This window comes from Canis aureus, chromosome X (assembly GCF_053574225.1).
Source record: "Canis aureus isolate CA01 chromosome X, VMU_Caureus_v.1.0, whole genome shotgun sequence".
Taxonomy (NCBI): domain Eukaryota; kingdom Metazoa; phylum Chordata; class Mammalia; order Carnivora; family Canidae; genus Canis; species Canis aureus.
In genome coordinates, this window is record NC_135649.1 from 111,334,818 (window position 1) to 111,358,196 (window position 23,379).

The 23,379-nt window shown below is 40.1% G+C and overlaps 1 protein-coding gene across 11 annotated transcripts in view; it reads right to left on the reverse strand.

Annotated features, from left to right (window-relative positions):
* REPS2 (RALBP1 associated Eps domain containing 2) overlaps nucleotides 1-23,379 on the reverse strand; it is a 231,736-nt gene that overhangs the window by 190,061 nt on the left and 18,296 nt on the right. Inside the window, exon 1 of one of the 11 annotated variants that reach the window (XM_077889686.1) lies at nucleotides 6,338-6,397. The exons of 8 other annotated variants lie outside the window; for them this stretch is intronic. In XM_077889686.1, coding sequence (XP_077745812.1) covers nucleotides 6,338-6,373 — 36 coding nt within the window. In that variant the 5' untranslated portion in view covers nucleotides 6,374-6,397. Of the gene's footprint in view, nucleotides 1-2,734; nucleotides 2,774-4,774; nucleotides 4,800-6,337; nucleotides 6,398-23,379 lie in introns of those variants that run through there. 2 more of the 11 variants (XM_077889689.1, XM_077889687.1) reach the window with 2 other exon arrangements.

Consider the following 23,379-nt stretch of genomic DNA (forward strand, 5'->3'; position numbering starts at 1 on the left):
GGGCCTTAGGTAAGAACACACTGCAAAACTGAGATCATAAAAGTTAACGGTGCTTGGAAATGACCTTGAAACTGAAATGAAGAAACTAGAATGTGTCTAACAAAACCAGAGACAAAAGGCACAGAAAAGGCATACAGAAAATAGCTTCCTGGGATCCCTGGGTGGCGCAGCGGTTTAGTGCCTGCCTTTGGCCCAGGGCGCGATCCTGGAGACCCGGGATCGAATCCCACGTCGGGCTCCCGGTGCATGGAGCCTGCTTCTCCCTCTGCCTGTGTCTCTGCCTCTCTCTCTCTCTCTCTCTCTCTCTCTGTGTGACTATCATAAATAAATAAAAATTTAAAAAAAAAAAAAAAGAAAATAGCTTCCTAAATCAGAAGCACTTGAGGAAAAAAAGTCTATCATACACTTACATACAGGGACTCACATGGACCCATTTCAGAACAAAACTGGGCCAGAACCTTAGGACACCACCAAATACAAAAGTGCTGCATTATTTATTATTTCTGATTCTTCTGATTCTGATCTTTGTAGGTCCTGTTGTATTTTTTTTTCTTAAATGCTTTTTTCAAAACTTAAACTTTTGAGATAATTGTAGATTCACATGCAGTTGTAAGAAATGACATGAGAAAGATTATTCAGGGGAAATTGGGTAAAGGATGCACAGGATAACACCTTGTAAAAACTACGATACAAGAACACAACCAGGATACTGACATTGATAGAGTCAAAATAGAGAACAGAAAATTTCCTTCACCATAAAGATCTCTTATGCTGTCCTTTTATAGCCAATCACTTTACTCCTGCTCCTGCCCCCTCAACCCCTGAGAACCACTAATCTGTTCTCCATTTCTATAATTTTGTCCTTTAAAAAACATTATATAAATATAACTACATAGTATGTGACCATTTGGGATTGGCTTTTTTTCACCCAGCAGAGTTCTCTAGGGATCCATCCAGGTTGTTATATCTATAGTTCATTCTCTTCAATTGCTGAGTAGTATTCCATGATATGGGGTATACCAGTGTGTTTAACCATTTACCCATTGAAGGACACCTGTGTCATTTCCAGTTATGGGCTATTAAGAATAAAGCTGCTATAACCATTTGTGCACAGGTTTTTAGGTAAACATAAATCTTCCTTTCTCTGGGATATATGCCCAGGAATGCAATTGCTGGGTCATATGGTATATTTAGTGTTTTTAAAGAAACTGCCAAACTGTTTTTCCAGAGGGGCTACATCACTGTACCTTTTCAAAAGCAAGCAAGTTTTTTAGCAGCCTCATCGGTATTTGGTCATGTCACTATTTTTTATTTTAGCCATTCTGCTAGGTATGTAGTGATCTCTCATTGTGACATTAATTTGCATTACCCTAATGGCTAATGATGTTGAACATCTTTTTTAAAATTTTTTAAAAGATTTTATTTATTTATTCATGAGAGACAGAGAGAGAGAGAGACAGAGTGAGAGAGAGAGAGAGAGAGAGGCAAAGACATAGGCAGAGGGAGAAGCAGGCTCCTCACAGGGAGACTGACGCAGGACTCAATCCCTGGACCTCGGGATCACGCCCTGAGCCAAAGGCAGACGCTCAACTGCTTAGCCACTCAGGCGTCCCTTGTTGATCTTTTCATGTGGTTATTTGTCATCTGTCTATATATTTTCACTGAAATGTCTCATGTCTTTTGCCGATTTTCTAACTGGATTTTTTTGTTTTCTTACTGTTGAGTTTTGACAGTTCTTTATATATTACAGATAATCTGTTGTCAGGTATGTGATGTGCAAATATTTTCTCCACTCTGTAGCTTGTCTCTTACAGTCTTTCTCAGAGTAAATATTGTTAATTTTTTTTAAATTGTTAATTTTGATGAAATCCAATTTATCATTTTTTCCTTTTATGGATCACACCTTTGGTGTCAAGTCGAAAAAGTCTTTGCCTAGCCCTAGGTCCTAATGACTTTGATGCTTTTTTTCACTTATAGTTTTATGTTTTATATTTGTTTGTGATCTTTGTTATTTTATATAAATATATTTAGTGTTACATAAACACATGTATAAAATATACATATATATATGTATACACACAGACACAAATAACATAAGTTGAAAGAAGGGATAAGGGATCCCTGGGTGGTGCAGCGGTCTGGCGCCTGCCTTTGGCCCAGGGTACAATCCTGGAGACCCGGGATCGAATCCCACGTCGGGCTCCCGGTGCATGGAGCCTGCTTCTCCCTCTGCCTACGTCTCTGCCCCCCTCTCTCTCTCTCTCTGTGACTATCATAAATAGATAAAAATTTTTAAAAAAATGAAAGAAGGGATAAGTGGAGTTGTCTTTCCATTGTCCAAGATAAAGATAAAACTTAACGGTAATAATTTCTTACCAAAGCATCCCCTAAATCTTAGGTTCAGAAAGTGGAAAAACCTCTATCTCCCCTCATTTCATTGCTTTTCAATCAAATCACAGTAAAATCACTCACCCACTAGCATCACTGTGTGGCAAGATGGTACATGTGTATAATAAATCCCTCCTTAAAATATGTATATGAGGCAGCCCAAGTGCCTCAGCAGTTTAGCGCCACCTTTAGCCCAGGGCCTGATCCTGGAGACCTGGGATCAAGTCCCACGTCAGGCTCCCAGGAGCCTGCTTCTCCTTCTGCCTGTGTCTCTGCCTCTCTCTCTGTGTGTCCCTCATGAATAAATAAATAAAATCTTTTAAAAAATATATCTATGAGTACTCACCATTTCCAAACCATCCATCTCCATGTTCTTCACTGCCAGGATGACCAACCATCCTGGTTTGCCTAGGACTGAGGTAGTTCCCAGGATGTAGGTCTTCCAGGGCTAAAACTGAGAAAGTCCAAGTTGGTCACCCTACTTCCAGCTCCAATGGCCCATACTCATCAAATGGATTAAGTAGGATATCAGTAGCTCCTCTCTTTTCCACTCTTTTCTAGTGAGCAGATCACCAAGCAGAACTCATTAAAGTCAAGCACACATGCTCACCTACAAATGCCACCTTTTAAATGTTCCCCAAATGATGTTTTTGAAAGCACATAAACTCCTTGGCTCCTCAAAGGTACAGTGTATCAACAAGTTAACTAAAACAGAACCCCCCCAAAAAAATAAATAAAATAAATAAAACAGAACCCATCGGGATCCCTGGGTGGCGCAGCGGTTTAGCGCCTGCCTTTGGCCCAGGGCACGATCCTGGAGACTCGGGATCGAATCCCACGTCGGGCTCCCTGCATGGAGCCTGCTTCTCCCTCTGCCTGTCTCTGCCTCTCTCTCTCTCTCTCTCTCTCTCTGTGACTATCATGAATAAATAAATAAAATCTTTAAAAAAAAAAAAAAGAACCCATGGATATTTTACCAGGCTCTGTTTTCTCACTTTCTAGATCCCAGTGTCCTACTAAAGAATACTAGTATGCAGCAGAGAAACAAAATCTATTTTAATCTAAGAGAATTGGGAAACCTCCAAAGAGCAGTGACCTGAAAAATCTTGATGCAGCAGAGGAAATCGATTTTCTACCAAAGCCATGCAGAGGATTAGACTCAGATTTAGGCCAGAAAAAGATTTACATTCCATCCAAGTCCCAATATAACATGATGCACAGATGAAAACATGCTCATGAGCAGACATAGCTGACACACATTACAAAGTGCAAAGTAGAAGTCAGCTCTTTTTTAATATTTTATTTATTTATTCATGAGAGAGAGAGAGAGAGAGGCAGAGACACAGGCAGAGAGAGAAGCAGGCTCCATGAAAGGAAGCCCAATGTGAGACTTGATCCCCAGACCCAGGATCACGCCCTGAGCCAAAGGCAGAGGCTCAACCGCTGAGCCACCCAGGCATCCCCAGAAGTCAGCTCTTAAGAACATGTGTCCCAAAGGTAAAAACACACAATTTATAAGTTGTAAAAAATATTCTGATGAATCATAATCAGTCTTTTAAATGTATTTTATAATTAGTTTTTATTCTCATCTTGGTCCCTTTTCAAAATGCCCACCAATCTTCAGGATCAGAAAATAACATCAGTCATGCATTTATAATAATCAAGAAATTATTTTTTAAGATATTATTTATTTATTTGACAGAGGGAGTGCATGAGTACAATCAGGGAGAATGGCAGAGGGAAAAGGAGAAGCAGACTCCCCAATGAGCGGGGAGCCCAACATGAGACGATCCCAGGACTCTGGGATCATGACCTGAGCCAAAAGCAGATGCTTCACCAACTGAGCCACCCAGGCACCTCTGATGATCAAGAAATTCTTTTTTTTTTTAGATTTTATTTATTTATTCAAAAGAGACACAGAGAGAGAGAGAGGCAGAGACACAAGCAGAGGGAGAAGCAGGCGCCATGCAGGGAGCCTGATGTGGGACGCGATCCCAGGACTCCGGGATCACATCCTGAGCCAAAAGCAGACACTTAACTGCTGAGGCACCCAGGCATCCCAAGAAATTCTTAAAATTGATAATAGGTATCTTAAAATTACAAAAACCTCCAGCTTCCCACCTTTCAAATGTAGACAACTATTCCACCCACATGTAACACACCTACAATTTGACACTATATCACATTTTTATTATAACCTCTATTAATAACTGTAAGATCCCCTATACACAGCTACAGCTACACTTAGAACCAAAAGTAGTACTGATGACCAGTTTGACCTTGACTGACCTGGACACCTATACTGGACAGTGTACAATGAGAAAGCAGTTCTGCCCATCAGGTGGCCACCTATTCTGGCTACAGTGAAAATTAAAATTAAAGCTACCTTTCACAGTGCTCTTCACTTTTGCAAATTTTCTTCAAATTCTTAATTTTTTTCAATCTTCCTATGTCTAAGAAAGAAAATATGATGCATAGGATGTTAAGTCAATAGAGTCAAGGAAAGCTATCACTGTGTAAATGAAGCATGACATTGGGACAGTAGGAGTCAAGATCGAAAGTGAGTGAGCCAGCTTCGTGTAGAATTGGTCACATCCAACTAAACACAATTTTGAAAAGAAAAGGAAAATACTTAAAGGAAGCAAAAAGCTCTAAGCCAATGCAATCAACAGTGGTTAAAAGTGATGGGCTGATTCCTTAGGTGGAAACATTTTTGATTTCATGGTTGCTCGATTAGACACAGTAAATCCATATACCTCTGTTCCCAGTCAAAGCCTATCTTCTATTCCCCAAAGCTCGAACCAAGTGAAAAAAACAAAAGGAGAGTTAAACTGCTTCAGGAAGAAGACCCATTAAGATCCTCAAGTTTCATAAAAACCTAACTCAACCTCAGAGATACACAGAAAAACTCAGTTCTGAATTTGGTTCAACAAATCCCCTTTCCATCAGCTACCAGATTGATGGGCACCACACATTAACTGGAAGGGGCACGTCCCAGAAATAGATGAATGAAGAAAGGAGAGGCTTCTGCAAGAAGTCTCCATGGAAACCACCCAGTCCTTGCATCTACCATTTATCTTCTATTTTGGCTGTCATTCAAGCACACCAAATCAACAATAAAAACATAAGGAAGTTGGAAAGGCTTTGGAATTGAAGGATTCAGTGTTTGGTACAGGGAGATTTTCCAGGAAAAAAAGAGACCAGAGCAGTCTGAACTTCTCAGGACTCAAGAGGCCTCTGCTAGTTCAGCCCATTAAAAAAACAAGTCCCATGGGACGCCTGGGTAGCTAAGCGGTTAAGCTTCTGCCTTCAGCCCAGCACATGATCCTGGAGTCCTGGGATCAAGTCCCACATCAGGTTCCCTGCATGGAGCCTGCTTCCCTCTCTGCCTGTGTCTCTGCCTCTATCTCTCTCTCTCACGAATAAATAAATAAAATCTTTTAAAAAATAAAAAATAATAAATAATAAAAAAACAAATCCCCCAAAGGAATATGCTTATCATGATGAGCACTAGGTGATGTATGGAATTGTTGAATCACTATATTGTATACCTGAAACTAATATTACACTGTATGTTAACTGGAATTTCAGTAAAAACTTAAATTCCTCAAATGAAGTGTTTGCAAGTTTTTTTTTTAAGATTTTTTATTTATTCATAGAGACAGAGAGAGAGAGAGGCAGAGACACAAGCAGGCATCATACAGAGAGCCCAATGTGGGATTCGATCCAGGGTCTCCAGGATCACGCCCTGGGCTGCAGGCGGCGCTAAACCGCTGCGTCACTGGGGCTGCCCCAACACAGTTTTTATAATATGTATTTGATCTTGCCCATTCACTAAATATTTATACAAGTAAATTTATATTTCCATTTATGTTGGGAATGATTGGGTATTTTAAAGTTTGAAATTCTGTTTTGGAATTTTAAAATATGAAAAGGAAATACAACTTACAATTTTGCAACTATGGGAAATAAGGATCCTACACATGTAGTAACCAGTCTCCCAGATGGCCCCCCCATGATGTCCATGCCCTAGTATTCACCATGCCCTTATATAGCCCTTTCCCACATTGTTTCAGGGCTGTCTTTGTGACCAATTGAATGTGACAGAAATGATGATATGTGACCCCTGAGGTGAGGACATAAAAGATACTGTGGCTTCTTAAAAGGGGGGAGGGGGCACCTGGCTGGCTCAGTCAGCAGAGCATGCAACTCCCAATCTACGGTGTGTGTTCAAGCCCCCAGGTTGGGCATAGAGATTACTTTAAAAAAAAAAAAAAAAGGTACTGTGATTTCTGTCTTGCTGTCTCTCTCAGATCCCTCACTCTGCGGGAGGCCATCTACTATGTTCAAAGACATTCGAGCAGCGCTAAGGAGAGTCACATGTGGTGAGAAACTGAGGCCTCCTGCCAACAGTCATGTAAGTGAGCCATCAAAGAAGCAGGCCTTCCATCTCCAATTGGGCCTTCAGATGGCTGAGGCCTGAATGACAACTTGACTGCAACCCCAGGAGAGACCATGACAACCCCAGTTGTCATCCAAAACCACCAGCTTAACTTCTGGATTCCTGTGTCTCAGAAACTGCATGAAATAATAAATGTTTGTTGTTTTAAAGTGCTAAATTTAGAGGTAATTTGTCATGCAGCAATAGAAAGCTAATACAACACAAACTGTTATCATTCAGGCGTTGCCTGCCTGCCTTTCTTAAGGTTGAAATGAATGCTAAAGAGGTAGTATAGGATTGTGTAAAGGACAGGACTCTGCAGGCAAATGTATCTGGGTCAAATCCCAGGGATTTAATAGTGATCTACTGAATGCAGCCTATCATAGACCGGAAAACCTTTTCTTCTTAAACTTTTGTCATGGTAATATCTTATCCTCTGAAGGCAAATTCTCAAATGAAAGTCAAAGTTGCCTGCAAAGTACTTTGCAGGGCCCACACAGGAGCCAACAGAAAATAACACCCTTTTGACCTTTAACTTTTTTTTTTTTTTTTAAGATTTTCAATGAAAGGCACTTAACTAGGAAACTGCTTTCTTAAATTGTGGTCAGAATATTAAGATATGATAACTCTTACACTCTGCACTCTATTAGGAAAGAGGTTCTTCATTTTTTACTCCATGGCTGGTGAATCCGTTTTAGAAATCTTTTTAAATGCAAAAAATAAGCATAGGACTAAAGGGGAAGCCAATTATTAAAACAGGTATTAAAATATTGTACTAACTTGTGATATGGTAATATATATACTATTTTATTATGACATTAAGCATCAAGAGTGGAAACTCTAATAACAGCCAAAATTTTGAAGTAGTGATTAGCATAAATAGTGCAAGATGTCTGTAACAGCTGTGATGCCTTATGAAGCTGATTGACAACACAGTCGCAGGTGGGGCTAATAGCACTGTAATTTGTTGCCCACGTTAATTGATGAATATGCTAAATATCTATTATTAGTCAAAATATATACTTTTTTTTTTCATTCAAGGTCAAGGTCCCCTTGAATTCTATCCACAGATCCTTCGAAGATCTAAGAATCCAGGAAAAGAATCCGTGTTTAAAAATGAGTAATAACCTAAGATGTGACTCCTTCCCAGAGGGATGCAAATTTTAAGATGTATGCTGACATCATTTAGAATGTTTTCGTTATAAACAACACAGATAAAAGGGTTGTGATTTTTCTGATTGTCTTACACCACCAATGCCTTGTACCCAGCACATAAAAAAGCAAGTGTTAATAAATAAATAACATCTACACCTGGAATAAAAGAAGTAACCCATGTTCACTTTTATTCTGGACACTCTCTTGACAGAAATCCTGTTGTTAGACTTGGCTGACTGCCTAGAATTTTATTTGGACTAGCCCTTCACCATGGGAGAGAAAGCAAATTTTATACTACCCTCAGAATTTATCCTCTGCCTACCTCCTACACTTCTTGAGATTGTTCTCAGATTTCTTAATCAATATTGAAGAAAATAAAATCTCCTGTGGCTATGAATTTTGGCACGCTTAATGGTATCCATGGAAACGTCCTAATTGAAAACATTCAGTTCCCATTGGATCATCTTATCCCATGAAGCATTTAAGAGAATTTGTTTAAATCCTCCCACATATTTGACACCCCATAAAGAGTCTTACAGTGCTAGGTAATACATTTATGGTATGGGGGGAGGATTTATAATCTGAGCATTCAAAATAATTCTAGGGACTTGCTTATGGGCATTCAAAACTCTGACTAGGATATGTTTGTATTAGTAAATTTAGCGTTTTGTCTGTAATATAAATAGCACTCTTAAGTTAGGCAAAGCTTACCAGAAATTTCCTTTTTTAGGAGTGCCTGGGTGGCTCAGTTGGTTAAGTGTCTGACTCTTGATTTCAGCTCATCTCATGATCTCAAGGTTGTAAGATCGAGCCCCACATCAGGCTCTGCACTGGGCATGGAGCCTGCTTAAGATTCTCTCTCTCCTTCTCCCGTTGACCCTCACCCCCTCTCTCCCTGAAACAATAAATAAATAAATTTCCTTTTTTATTGCTTTAAAAGTTGACCACTTAGGGGCACCTGGGTGGCACAGTCAGTAGAGTATCCAACTCTTATCTTGGGGTGGTGAGTTTAATCCCCACGTTGGTAGTAGAGATTACTTTTTAAAAATTGACCTTTTATTAATTTAGGCAATAGAAGATAAGGTGGTAGAAGCTGGAAGGCACTTGGTTTCTCACCTTTCCTTGTAATTCCGCCTCACATGTTATTAAATGGCCCACAATTTCTAGTTAGAATCAACATCGCTTTTCCTATTTTAAGGATCCAATGCGGGCAGCCCGGGTGGCTCAACGGTTTAACGCTGCCTTCAGCCCAGGGCATGATCCTGGAGACCCAGGATCGAGTCCCACATCAGGCTGCAGGCATGGAGCCTGCTTCTCCCTCTGCCTGTGTCTCTGCCCCTCTCTGTCTCTCGTAAATAAATAAAATCTTTAAAAAAAATAAAGATCCAATGCTACAAATAATGAGTACAGGATCATAAAAAGATCCAGCTTTACGCTTCTCTTGCCCAAGGCACATCTGTTTTGTGTTATCAATCGGTACTAGGGTCAAGTGGATAGAGAATCAGATGCTGCAATTAAGAAAAGCTATTTTACCTTTTTACACCTCTTCTTATATGTAAAAAGGGAGGTGAGGGTGTCATGCCCCTCTTGCTCCAAAAATTTAGGATTGTTGCAATTGAACCCAATCCTTACCTTCATCAATTTTACATCCCAGTGACTGCTCCTCCTTCTAATGCTCTAGTGCTCACTCAGCATGAGTGGCCCAAGAAAAAAAAAGAAAACACAAGGGCACTGAGAGAGCATGGATAACAGCCAAGGCTGACAGAGTTTCAATAACCTGGGATTAGAAAAGCTGTACAAATATATTTATTATCAAGATGTTTCAACTTGTTATTATTATCAGCTTACTTCTATGGAGTAAAAGGTCTTCTGTGCTCACACCAGATGGCCAGGAAAGCATTAGGAAATCATTTCTAAAGGATGTGTTCAGTAATCCAAAACAAGCCAAAAGTTGAACCTCCTGTTTTGAACAACCCAACATCCAAAGAGCAGAGAAAATAAAGTATTCCTTCTTTCCTTCAACTTTCTACCCTCATTAGGTGATCAATATGACAAAATAAAATAGTAAATATCACAATCCCTATACCGAATATGTTTGTCAATATGTAATTGAATTTTTTTTAAAGATTTTATTTATTTATTCATGAGAGACACAGAGAGAGAGAGAAAAAGAGAGGCAGAGACACAGGCAGAGGGAGAAGCAGGCTCCAAGCAGGAAGCCCGACGTGGGACTCGATCCCAGGTCTCCAGGATAATGCCCTGAAGGCAGCACTAAACCACTGAGCCACCTGGGCTGCCCTGTAATTGAATTTAAAACAGAGGCTTTCATTCCATCACCGCCCTGGGAGAAGTACAGCTACCCAGGGCCCACCATGAGGTGAAAAGCCTAAGCCAGGATGACATACTACATGGAGAGATACAGGCCACAGACACTGAGGAGCCTTTCCTAAGAGTGAAGAGGCAATCTTGGAAGTACCAGCCACCCCATCAATGCTATCTAGAGCCCAGTTGAGACCTTCTGAAATCCCTGACCAACAAAACTCTGAGAATGGTTACTGTAAGCCACCAAGTTCTGGAGTGGGTTTTCAGGCAGTAATATAGAACCAAAACAGTCATCACCTCTTGGAATGAGCTTTGTACCACCAGAGAAGAAACAGAGAATTGACCCAATCTTTCTTCAGACAAGAGTAGAAAATGAACAAGGGTCCTTTCAGCTGGCTCAGACCTCAAAGGCACTCATCCTTAATCCTCACGCAGAAGGGACTGCCTGACTTCTGCTCGACTCATCCCAATAGGAATCATTAAGGCCCTAAAAACTTTATTTTTTTTTTTTCGTAAGAACTTTAATGGTGAGGGGCTACCTCATTCAATTTCAGATCTTCCATGAATAGGAAGCTGAGGCAGGACCCTAAAGACTACTGATTCTTCAGAGAAATGACTTCTTGCCTCTAGGAATCCTCAAAGTGTAGGAACCACACAGAAAGCCTGTAAACTGTTTGCAGGTACCTAATAATGGGTTATGCCATCTATCAATACACTAATCTCTCAAGAGCAAGACACAGGCTAGTCCTGGAGTCTCTCTTACATCTACAGCCCACAGGAACCAAATCTGCTAACAGGCTCAAGGCCGTGTCAAATTTTTGAGGAAATGAGGGACGCCTGAGTGGCTCAGCGGCTGGGTGCCTGCCTTCGGCTCCAGTCGTGATCCCGGGATCCGGAATCAAGTCCTGAATCAGGCACCTGAGAGGAGCCTGCTTCTCCCTCTGCCTGTGTCTCTGCCTCTCTCTCTCAGTCTATGTCTCTCATGAGTAAATAAATAAATATTTTTTAAAAATTTTCTGAGGAAATGAAACAGACATCCAACACCATACATCAAAGGAATGGGTGGGTCATTGAGCAATATTATTTTATGAGAATTTTAAAATCTATAGCTGTTTCTTCAGTTCCAGCAAACTAGGACACGTGGCCATGCTAGCTACATTGTATGGTGCTATTAAAATTAGTTCTAATAAATATTCCCAACACAAAAGAATGATTGTGAGTGAACCCTCGAAGAAAAATGAGAACTGTTACTAAGAATAAGGAGCCCCTTTTACTCTGCAAAATGTTTTATAGTGGGGCACCTGGGTGGTTCAGTCGCTTAATCATCTGCCTTCAGCTCAAGTCATGATCCCAGAGTCCCGGGATCAAGCCCATCGGGCAAAGCAGGGAGCCTGCTTCTCCCTCTCCCCCTCCTTGTGTGCTGTCAAATAAACAAACTCTTTTTTTAAAATGTCAATAAATAAGGAAAGAGAAAGAAAGAGAGAAAGAAAGAAAGAGAGAAAGAGAGAAAGAAAAGAAAGAAAGAAAGAAAGAAAGAAAGAAAGAAAGAAAGAAAGAAGGAAGGAAGGAAGGAAGAGAGAAAGAAAGAAAGAAAGAAAGAAAGAAAGAAAGAAAGAAAGAAAGAAAGAAAGAAAGAAAGAAAAGAAAAGAAAGTCAGTCTTACAGTTTTGTCCCAAAGCAGCCTTTGCAGAGAAGGTGGTTCACTTTACAGACAAGGTAATAAGGACACACCAAGACTGCAGTGAGAGAAAGGGCCTTTATGAACCCTAGGCCTCTAACACTGCGGGAATTTATCCTAATTTCTATGTATTTATACCTATCAAACCATGTACAAAAGCATGGATGGTCTGAATGCCTATACCCAACTGGTAGATGGTCAAGATGGAAAACACAAAAGGCAATTTTTTTTAAAGATTTTTTTTTATTTTTATTTATTTATGATAGTCACAGAGAGAGAGAGAGGCGCAGAGACACAGGCAGAGGGAGAAGCAGGCTCCATGCACCGGGAGCCCGATGTGGGATTCGATCCCGGGTCTCCAGGGTCGCGCCCTGGGCCAAAGGCAGGCGCCAAACCGCTGCGCCACCCAGGGATCCCCAAAAGGCAATTTAAACTCTGATCTGCGGGCAGCCCAGGTGGCTCAGTGGTTTAGTGCCACCATCAGCTCAGGGCCTGATCCTGGAGACCCAGGATCGAGTCTCACGTCGGGCTCCCTGCATGGAGCCTGCTTCTCCCTCTGCCTGTGTCTCTGTGTGTCTCTCTCATGAATAAATAAATAAAATAAATAAACTCTGATCTGCTTCCCTACAGGAATAATTTCACCTCTCCTTGCCCTATCCCATCCAAAATACCCCAACCCTGGAGGTAAAAATTACCAAACCAACAATTATTCCTGTCAACTTTCAGAATAAAACTACTCCCTGTACCAGGATTTGGAGTTACTAGATATTAATTTATGCCAAAATGCAGAAATTGCTCTGTATTACATGGCAAATAATATTTTTATCATAGTCTTCATATAAGAGCAAAAATTGAAAGACCTTATCACAGATATAAGAGAAAGCTACTGTTTATAGTAAAATATTGTGATGACATTTAAAATAAGGTTACCAGGAGCTAGGGGAGAGGGGAAATGGATAATTATTGTTTAGTAGGTACAGGGTTTCTGTTTGGGACGATGAAAAAGTTCTGGAAATGGATAGTGGTAATGGTTGTACAACATTGCAAATGTACTTAATGCCAATGAATTGTACACTTAAAAGTGGTTACAATGGTGTTATGTATTTTACTACAATAAAAAAAATTTTCTAAGATGTTGTTTATTTGTCAGAGAGAGAGACAGAGACAGAGCACAAACAGGGAGAGTGGCAGGCAGAGGGAGAAGCAGACTCCCCACATAGCAAGGAGCCCAACACAGGACTCAATCTCAGGACCCTAGGATCATGACCTATGGCCCAACCGACTGAACCACCCAGATGCCCCAATAAAAAAAATTTAAAGGAAAAAATTGCCCCCAAGAGGAAATAAAAAGTCATGAATGGGTAAATCCTGCATTAACATTTCAATGGTAGAAGATGACTCAAGAAAAAAGAAGTTAAAACTTGGTTTCAGGGATCCCTGGGTGGCGCAGCGGTTTAGCGCCTGCCTTTGGCCCAGGGCGCGATCCTGGAGACCCGGGATCGAGTCCCGCGTCGGGCTCCCGGTGCATGGAGCCTGCTTCTCCCTCTGCCTATGTCTCTGCCTCTCTCTCTCTGTGTGTGACTATCATAAATAAATAAAAATTTAAAAAAAAAACTTGGTTTCATGTTAGGTATATGTCAAGCTGAATGCTTTTGAAAGTTTTTTCAATTATAATTTTTCAATCTAAACACTGTTGTAAGAGACTTCCTGGTATTTTTTTTTTAATTTTTATTTATTTATGATAGTCACAGAAAGAGAAATAGAGAGAGGCAGAGAGATAGGCAGAGGGAGAAGCAGGCTCCATGCACAGGGAGCCCGATGTGGGATTCGATCCCGGGTCTCCAGGATCGCGCCCTGGGCCAAAGGCAGGCGCCAAACCGCTGCGCCACCCAGGGATCCCGAGACTTCCTGGTATTGATCACTCTGATATTTCATACCTAAATACACTTCAGATATAGGCAATGCTTTAACCAAATGATAAAAATTTAAATCACCAATGAGAGACAAACAGATATGTGCCTTCTAATGCATGCATTATCTGAGAAGGACCTCACTGCTCATGCATGATCCAGATAAAAATGCATAATCTTAATCTAAACATGAGTTGGTTGGTAGCTACCAATCAAACCCAAATTTGGTACATTCTACAAAATAGTGTCATGAAATGTCATTGTTCAAAATGTCAATGTCACAAAAGACAAAGAAAGGCTTGCAGAAATGATCCCAGATCAAAGGAGACTAGAGAAATGACAAATTCAGTATGTGTCCCTGGGTGAGATCCCATATCAGGAAAAAACAAAGATTCCCACAAAAAAAATTTTGGGGACAACTGAGGAAATTGGAATATAGGCTGCAGACTAAAGTACTGTACTGATATAAACTTCCTGAATTTGAAGGGCGCCTGGGTGGTTCAGTAGGTTAAGCATCTGCCTTGAGCTCAGGTCATGGTCCCAGGGTCCTGGGACTGGGCCCCACACTGGGCTCCCTGTTCAGCAGGAAGTCTGCTCCTCCAGCTCCTCCCCCAGGTCATGCCCTCTCTTTCACTTGCCATCTAACAAATAAATAAAATCTTTTTTAAAAAACTTCCTGAATGTGCATAACTCTATGTGCTTGTGTACAGTCTTCAGATTTAATACTTTAGTAGAAAACTTAAAAACAGTATCATGGGGCAGCCCTGGTGGCTCAGCGGTTCAGTGCCCCTTTCAGCCCAGGATGTGATCCTGGAGACCCGAGATCAAGTCCCACATCAGGTTCCCTGCATGGAGCCTGCTTCTCCCTCTGTCTGTGTCTCCGCCTCTCTCTTTCTGTTTCTCATGAATAAATAAGTAAAATCTTTTTTTAAAAAAACATTTATATTTAAAAAACAGTATTATGACTAGATATTGTAAGTCTAAAGAGAACTGTTTATAAATGCTATAATATACTTAGTGTTTTTCACACTAAAAACTCACACTAATTGTATGAGGTAGCAATTCTCCAAATACTTTATATGTATACTAAAATTAAATAAATATTTAATTTTAAACTACTAAGGCATATAAGAGCATGATGTTTGCAACTTAATGTCAAATAGTTTAGTACAGGTAGATGATAAATAAATGGATGGATGAATAGATATAAAATACATATACATACATGGAAAGAGAGAAAGAAAATAAGGCAAATGCGGCAAATGTTAAGTAAATCTAGGTAAAGGATACATAAGATTTCTTGGTACTATTCTCACAATTTTTCTGTCGGTTTGAAATTACTTCAAAATAAAAAGTTTAACCTGGGTCCTTGAATTATATGAAAAACAACCTACATAACCCAAAATACCCACACTGGGAAGTAAAGCTTCTGTTGGGTTAAGCCTCTGAAAGTTAGAATACACAGTTACACTAACCAATATGACAGGACTTTAATGTAATTGATCTTGGCTGCCGGGAGGGCAGAGCTCTATTTTACTTAATCAAAAATTTATCACAAATACTCTAGGAAATGATATGAAATGAAATGGATATGGATCCACCAATGAACGCTAAAAATTAACAGGCAAAAATCTGAGGAGAAATAGGATATTCACATAGTCGTAAAGCATCTCCTCCTAAGATACTTTAACCAAGGGGGATATCCTACAGGCACCAACTTAAGGGATCGAGGTAAATAACACCATTAATAAAACTGTCATCATTATGAACTCCATGACAGAGTACAATGGAGAGTATACATCGTTGTATCCTAGTAATCTTGCCAAAAATGTACAACTTTATTCAAATCATAAGAAAATATGAAACAAACTCAAAGGACCATTCTACAAAATAACTGATCAATACTCTCCAAAACTGTCAATAAAGACAAGATTAAAAACTGTTACAAAAAAGAAAAAACTGTTACAGACTAGACAAGACTAAGGAGAAATAACTAAATGCAATATGGGATCCTGAATAGTATCCTAGAACAGAAACAGACCACCAGTAGAAAAGTGATGAAATGAGAATAAGGCCTGTAGGTTAGTTAATAAGATTGTAGAAATGTTAATTTCCTGTTCTTGATCACTGTACTGATTATGAAAGATGCTAAAATTAAGTAGCAAGGTAGGAAATATAAGAGGACTCTGCTAGTCTTGCAACTTATCTAAAAGTCATTTTCTGTAAGCTCATCTCTTGAGTGATTGAATGAATATTCCTACTGGATTGAACATACACGTTAATCTCCACTACTACTCAAAACTCCACTAGAACAATAATATGGAGTTGCTGTTTTGTTAAGTCTTAAACCTACAAGAACAAGAGAAAGGGAAAAAAATTATGGTGCCTAGAAAACAGATGGACATATAATGAAGGGCAGGAAGTGGAAACCAAGGAGGTCAATTCATACAACAGACTCTGGGACAGGACCCAACTCCCTCTGAGATGTAAACAGAGCTAGAGGCAGGAAGGTAACAGCATTTCAAACCTAAGACACCATTATTTAGGTAGCACTGAGAAAACAGCCAAATAAGATATGACACAATAGTATTACCACTTAGTGTTTATCTTAGACTTATTAAAAGGAGCTCTTTTATACTTATATTTTTCATTTATCACTCATATATACATAGAAAGGAAAATAAGCAAAATTAGTTGCTCAAGGTTTTCCTAAAACTTCACATTCAGAATTGAGCTTCTGTCAATCTTTTTGACTAAGATGCCCACGTTTTTCCATAGTATTGTCCTCTGTGCCATCAACACCATTGGGCAATGCAGTATTTCTTTTTAAAAAATCCATAAGGGATCCCTGGGTGGCGCAGCAGCTTAACGCCTGCCTTTGGCCCAGGGTGCGATCCTGGAGACCCGGGATCGAATCCCACGTCGGGCTCCCGGTGCATGGAGCCTGCTTCTCCCTCTGCCTGTGTCTCTGCCTCTCTCTCTTTCTCTCTCTCTCTCTGTGTGTGTGTGTGTGTGTGCCTATCATAAATAAATAAAAAATTTTAAAAATCCATAAAAAGGGATGCCTGGGTGGCTCAGCAGTTGAGTGTCTGCCTTTGGCCCAGAGCGTGACCCTGGAGTCCCGGGATCAAGTTCCACGTCGGGCTCCCTGCATGGAGCCTGCTTCTCCTTCTGCTTGTGTCTCGCCTCTCTGTCTCTCATGAATAAATAAAATCTTAAGAAAAATAAAAAATAAAAAAATCCATAAAAAGAAACTGGAACCATTAGTACTCTGCTTTGAAACTTAGTAAACCTATACTACTTTTGACTATTGCTTTGAGTTTGCTACTAAACACTGAGGGAGCATTCAACTTACCTCTCTGACTACCCCCACCTCTCAACCATTTGGATCCTAAGAGTTAACAGTGCTCTACTCTAGACTTCAGTATTCTTTCCCAAGCCACATCCAGTAGGCCAGCTTTAATGCAATGGAAGATAGCATTAATTGTCCTAATTAGATGTCCTAATTTTCAGTGAGGGAGGAGGGAATATGTGCCTAAGAATAGATAAAACAAATCAAGACAGTGTTGTAGTAGCATAACGATAGAAACAGAGCAATGGAATAGAATGAGCTGGGATGCCTGGGTGGCGTCTGCCTTTGGCTCAGGGCATGCGTGATTCTGGAGTCCCAGGATCAAGTCCCACATCGGGCTCCCTGAATGGAGCCTGCTTCTCTCTCTGCCTGTGTCTCTGCCTCTCTCTCTCTGGGTCTCTCATGAATAAATAAATAAATCCTTAAAAAAAAGAGGAATAGAATGAGTTGTCCAACTCTTTATGATCAACTGATTTTGGACAAGGGTTCCAAAACCATTCAATGGGGAAAAAATGATGCTAGGACAACTTTGCAACAAATGACATGAAGACAACTGGATATCCATATACACAAAGATGGAGTTGAAACCCCCATCTCACACCACATACAAAAATTAACTCCAAACAGATCAAAGACCTAAATGTAAGAGCTAAAACTATACAACTCTTAGAAGAAAACATAGGAGTAAATTTTTGTGATCTTGGATTAGACAATGGTTTCTTAAATATGACACCAAAAACACAATGACAAAAGTAAATAGATTACCTCATCAAAATAAAAAATTGGGGCACCTGGGTGGCTCAGGGGATGAGCATCTGCCTTTGGCTCAAGTCATGATCCCGGGATCCTGGGATCAAGTCCCACATCGGGCTCCCCACTTCTCCCTCTGCCTATGTCTCTACCTGTCTGTGTCTCTCATGAATAAATAAATAAAATATTTTAAAAAATAATAAAAAATAAAAATAATTTAAAAACTGTATGCTTCAGGAGCTCCTAGGTAGCTCAGTTGGTTAACCATCTGCCTTTGGCTCAGGTCATGATCCCAGGGCCCCGGGATTGAGTCCTGAGTCGTTGGGCTCCCTGTTCAGGAGGGAGTCGGCTTCTCCCTCTCCTTCTGTCCCCTCCCCAGCCCCTCAAGCTCTCCCTCTCTCTCTCTCAAATAAGCAAATAAAATCTTTTAAAAATATTGTATGCTTCAAAGAACACTACCAAGATAGTGAAAAGACAACCCACAGAATGAAAGAAAAATTTTGCAAGCCATTTATCTGATAGAGGACTTATATTTAGAATACAGAAAAAACTACGACTCAATTTTTTTAATTTATTTTTTATTGGTGTTCAATTTGCCAACATATAGAATAACACTCAGTGCTCATCCCATCAAGTGCCCCCCTCAGTGCCCGTCACCCAGTCACCCCCACCCCCCACCCACCTCCCTTTCTACCACCCCTTGTTCATTTCCCAGAGTTAGGATGACTCAATATTTTATAAAGACAAACAACCTAATTTTAAAATGAGCAAAGGGTCTAAATAGACATTTCCATAAAGAAGATATATAAATGGCAAATAAGCACATGATATCATCAACATCATTAGTCACTAGAAGAATACAAACTAAAACCACAATAAGATACCATTTCTTGGGATGCCTGGGTGGCTCAGCGGTTAAGCATCTGCCTTTGGCTCAGGGCATGATCCTGCAGTCCTGGGATCGAGTCCCACATCGGGCTCCCTGCATGGAGCCTGCTTCTCCCCCTGCCTCTGCCTCTGCCTCTGTGTGTGTGTGTGTGTGTGTGTGTGTGTGTGTGTGTGTGTGTTTCTTATGAATAAATAAAAAAAATAAAATAAAATCTTTAAAAAAAAAGATACCATTTCTTACCCAGTAGGATGGCTATAATAGAAAAGATAGACAATAACCAATGTCAGTGAGGACATAGAGAAATTGGAATCTTCATATATTGCTAGTGGGAAATGTAAAATGATGCAGCACCTTTGGAAGTCTGGCAGTTCCTCAAAAAATTGAAAACAGAGAGGAGCCTGGGTGGCTCAGGTGGAGGTGGTTGAGAGTCTGGCTCTTGATTTTGGCCGGGTCATGATCTCAGGGGTCCTGGGATTAAGCACACTCTCCCCCCACACTCTCTCTAACAAAAATAAATAAATATTTTCTAAAAATTGAACTCAAAGTTACCATATGTAACCTACCAATTCCACTTCTAGGTTATTAACCAAGAGAAATGAAAACATACATCAACATAAAAACTTATACACAAATGTTCATAGCAGCACTATTCGTAACAGCCAAAATGTAGAAATAATCCATGTCTACCAACTGATGAATGGATAAATAAAATATGATATATACATATAATCAAATATTATTGGGCCATAAAAATTAGTGATACATGGATGAACACTGAAAACGTTATACTAAAAAAAAAGCTAGGGCAGTCCAGGTGGCTCAGCAGTTTAGCGCCACCTTCAGCCCAGGGCCTGATCCTGAGGACCCAAGATTGAGTCCCACGTCAGGCTCTCTGCATGGAGCCTGCTTCTCCCTCTGCCTGTGTCTCTGCCTCTCTCTCTGTGTATCTCATGAATAAATAAATAAAATCTTTTTAAAAAATAAAATAAAAAATTTTTAAAAAGATTGTTACAAATGACCACATATCATACAATTCCATTTATAAGAAATGTTCAGAATAGGCAAATCCATATAGATAGAAAGCAAAGTTGTGGTTACCTAGGGATAGTAGGACTGGGAATGCCTACTATTGGGTATCCTGCATATGGTTTCTTTTTGTGGTGATGAAAATATTCTGGAAATATATAGTGAATACACTAAAAACTGAATTGTATGCTTTAAATGAGTAAGTTGTATGAGAATTATATCTCAATAAAGCTGTTAATTTAAAAAGTGAGGAAACAAGGTGCACCTGGGTGGGTCAGTTAGTTGAACATCTGCCTTCAACTGAAGTCAGGGTCCTGGGATTGAGCCCCACGTTGGGCTCCCTGCTCAGTGGAGAGCCTGCGTCTCCCTCTCCCTCTGCTACTCTTCCTGCTCATGTGCTCGTAGGCTCGCTCTGTTTCTCTGTGTGTCAAATAAAATATTTTAAAAACTAAAAAATAAAAGTGATAAAAATAAGACAAAAAGAAAACTAAAAAAAACTGCATGAATGTTCCAAAGCTGATTATGTTAAGTATATTAAACACAACAGGGATCCCTGGGTGGCGCGGCGGTTTGGCGCCTGCCTTTGGCCCAGGGCGCGATCCTGGAGACCCGGGATCGAATCCCACATCGGGCTCCCGGTGCTTGGAGCCTGCTTCTCCCTCTGCCTGTGTCTCTGCCTCTCTCTCTCTCTCCGTGTGACTATCATGAATAAATAAATTTTAAAAAAATAAAAAATAAATAAACACAACAGGATGACTGTAGAAAATATAATCTTTATCTAATATAGGATTTATTAAATTAAAATAGCATAATCAGTTCAGGTGGCTTAGTTAGGATTATTGAAGTATCAATGTTTATATGGTGGCTGAAAAGCCCAAAAGCAGAAAGCAATATAGTTGGAAATAAATAGAACTGGGGGGATTATAATTACTGATCTAGCAAAGAAAACACATTAACTAGTAAAGTGATAAAATTCATTATCCTCATTTGGGAAGGGTTAGAAGTTATTTGTTATGATAAAAAAGCAACATGGGTATAGAAAGAGTTGAAATCAAGTGTATTTGAGATATGCCATAGTATATGATACTACGCTTGTGAAAGCAGTAACATTTAGTGGAAGAGAGGAAAATATAATACCCAAAAAGAATCCAAATACATATGAACCTATACACAAATCTAACCTTTTATTATTCAGTACAATCTCCCATTTTAGATGTAGAATAATACAGAGTAGGGGTTGGCAAACTTTGTAAATACTTTAGGTTCTGAGGTTCTGTGGGCTATAATAAAGTCTCTTGTTACAGTTATTCACCTCAGCCACTCTCGTGCAAAAGCAGCTATAGATTACCATTAAAACTGTTTATGGAAGCTGAAATTTGAGTTTCATATAATTTTCACATGTCATGAAATATCCTTTTTATTTTCATCCCAACCATTTAAAAATGTAAAAACCATTCTTAGCTCATTGGCCATACCAAAAAAATAAAAAGAAAGAAAGAAAAGAAAATAGATGACAGGATGGATTTTGCCCACAGACTGTATTTTGCCATCCCCTGATAGAAAAATGCTTTTCAGTATTAGAAACACTACAGTATCCTAATAAACAAAAGGAGCAACCAAGTCTTACACTGCACACAACACTTACCAGAAATGAAAAGGCATGCTAATCAGTATGCCTCATCTGGAAAAGAGTGACAAAAACCATTAAGAATATTTATGGGAAGGGATGCCTGAGTGGCTCAGTGGTTGAACGTCTGCCTTTGGCTCAAGGCGTGGCCTCAGAGTCCTGGGATCGAGGAGCCTGCTTCTCCCCCTGTCTATGTCTCTGCCTCTCTCTCTCTGTCTCTCATGAATAAATAAATAAATAAAATATTTTTTAGAAAAAGAATATTTATGGGAATTATAGAGTGCCTGGGTGGCTCAGTCACCTTAGCATCTGACTTTGGCTCAGGTCATGAACTCAAGGTCCTGGTATCAAGTCCCATGAGGGGTGCTGCACTCAGCGGGGAGTCTGCTTCTCTCTCTCCCTCTGCCCCTCCCCCAAATCATGTACATGTGCTCTCTCTCAAATAAATAAAATCCTTTTTTTCAAATATTTTATTTATTTATTCATGAGACAGAGAGAGAGAGAGAGAGAGAGAGAGAGGCAGAGACACAGGCAGAGGGAGAAGCAGGCTCCATGCAGGGAGCCTGACATGGGACTCAATCCTGGGTCTCCAGGATCACACTCTGGGCTGAAGGCGGCGCTAAACCACTGGGCCACCTGGGCTGCCCTCAAATAAATAAAATCTTTTAAAAAAGGAATACTGGGACGCCTAGGTGGCTCATCAGTTGAGTGTCTGCCTTCAGCTCAGGGAGTGATCCCGGGATCTGGGATCGAGTCCCATGTCGGGCTCCCTCTGCCTGTGTCTCTCTGCCTCTCTCTCTGTGTCTCTCATGAATAAATAAATAAAATCTTAAAAAAATACTTATGGGAATTAATTGAGTTAATTACACACAAAAATTTCTAAGAATAGTACTGGATGCCCAGCAAGCACTCAAAAACTATTTCCAATATTATTAGCAAAAAGATATTCATACTGACTTGCAGAGAAAAGACAAAGCCAATGATTCCATTTCTGTAGTAGTAAAACACAAATCAGGATTAAGAGTGAATACTTTTGGGGTAGCTAGGTGGCTCAGTTGGTTAAACATGTGACTCTTGATTTCAGCTCAGGTCATGATCTCAGGGTCCTGGGATCAAGACCCACATCAGGCTTCAAGCTGGGCAGGGAGCCTGCTTAAGATTCTACCTCTCCCTCTGCCCCTCCCCTTGCTTGCATACGCTCTCTCTTTAAAAAAAAAAAAAAAAGAGTGATTACTTATAGGTCTAAAATTTCCCACCATGGTATTTTCTCAGCAAAGTCTAAAATTCTCTAGAATAAATTTTATTTCAGCACCAGGAAGCTGTTATTTACATATAAGACAAGTTTCTAGAAGAAAGGTGAGAGAACGACAAAATATTTGAGACTTACTACTCTAAAATATTACCCAAAGGATTTCTCAAGGAATAATTAAGATTAGGGTCAAGATTCCAACCTTGGCTACACATGTGAGGCCAATGCTAAACCAGCATGGTGAACTGATCTTTACCAAGGATCTGTTCCGTTTAAAAACCCACAAGAAGGGATCCCTGGGTGGCGCAGCGGTTTGGCGCCTGCCTTTGGCCCAGGGCGCGATCCTGGAGACCCGGGATCAAATCCCACATCGGGCTCCCGGTGCATGGAGCCTGCTTCTCCCTCTGCCTATGTCTCTGCCTCTCTCTCTTTCTCTCTCTGTGACTATCATAAATAAATAAAAATTAAAAAAAAAACACAAGAAGTCAGTATTTGATAAACAGCTCAGAGCTCATCTATTCCATCTAACTACTTGCTACTTCTCAGTTTGTAAGTACAAGGCACTTAAGCAGAATCATTTGTTCAAGAACAG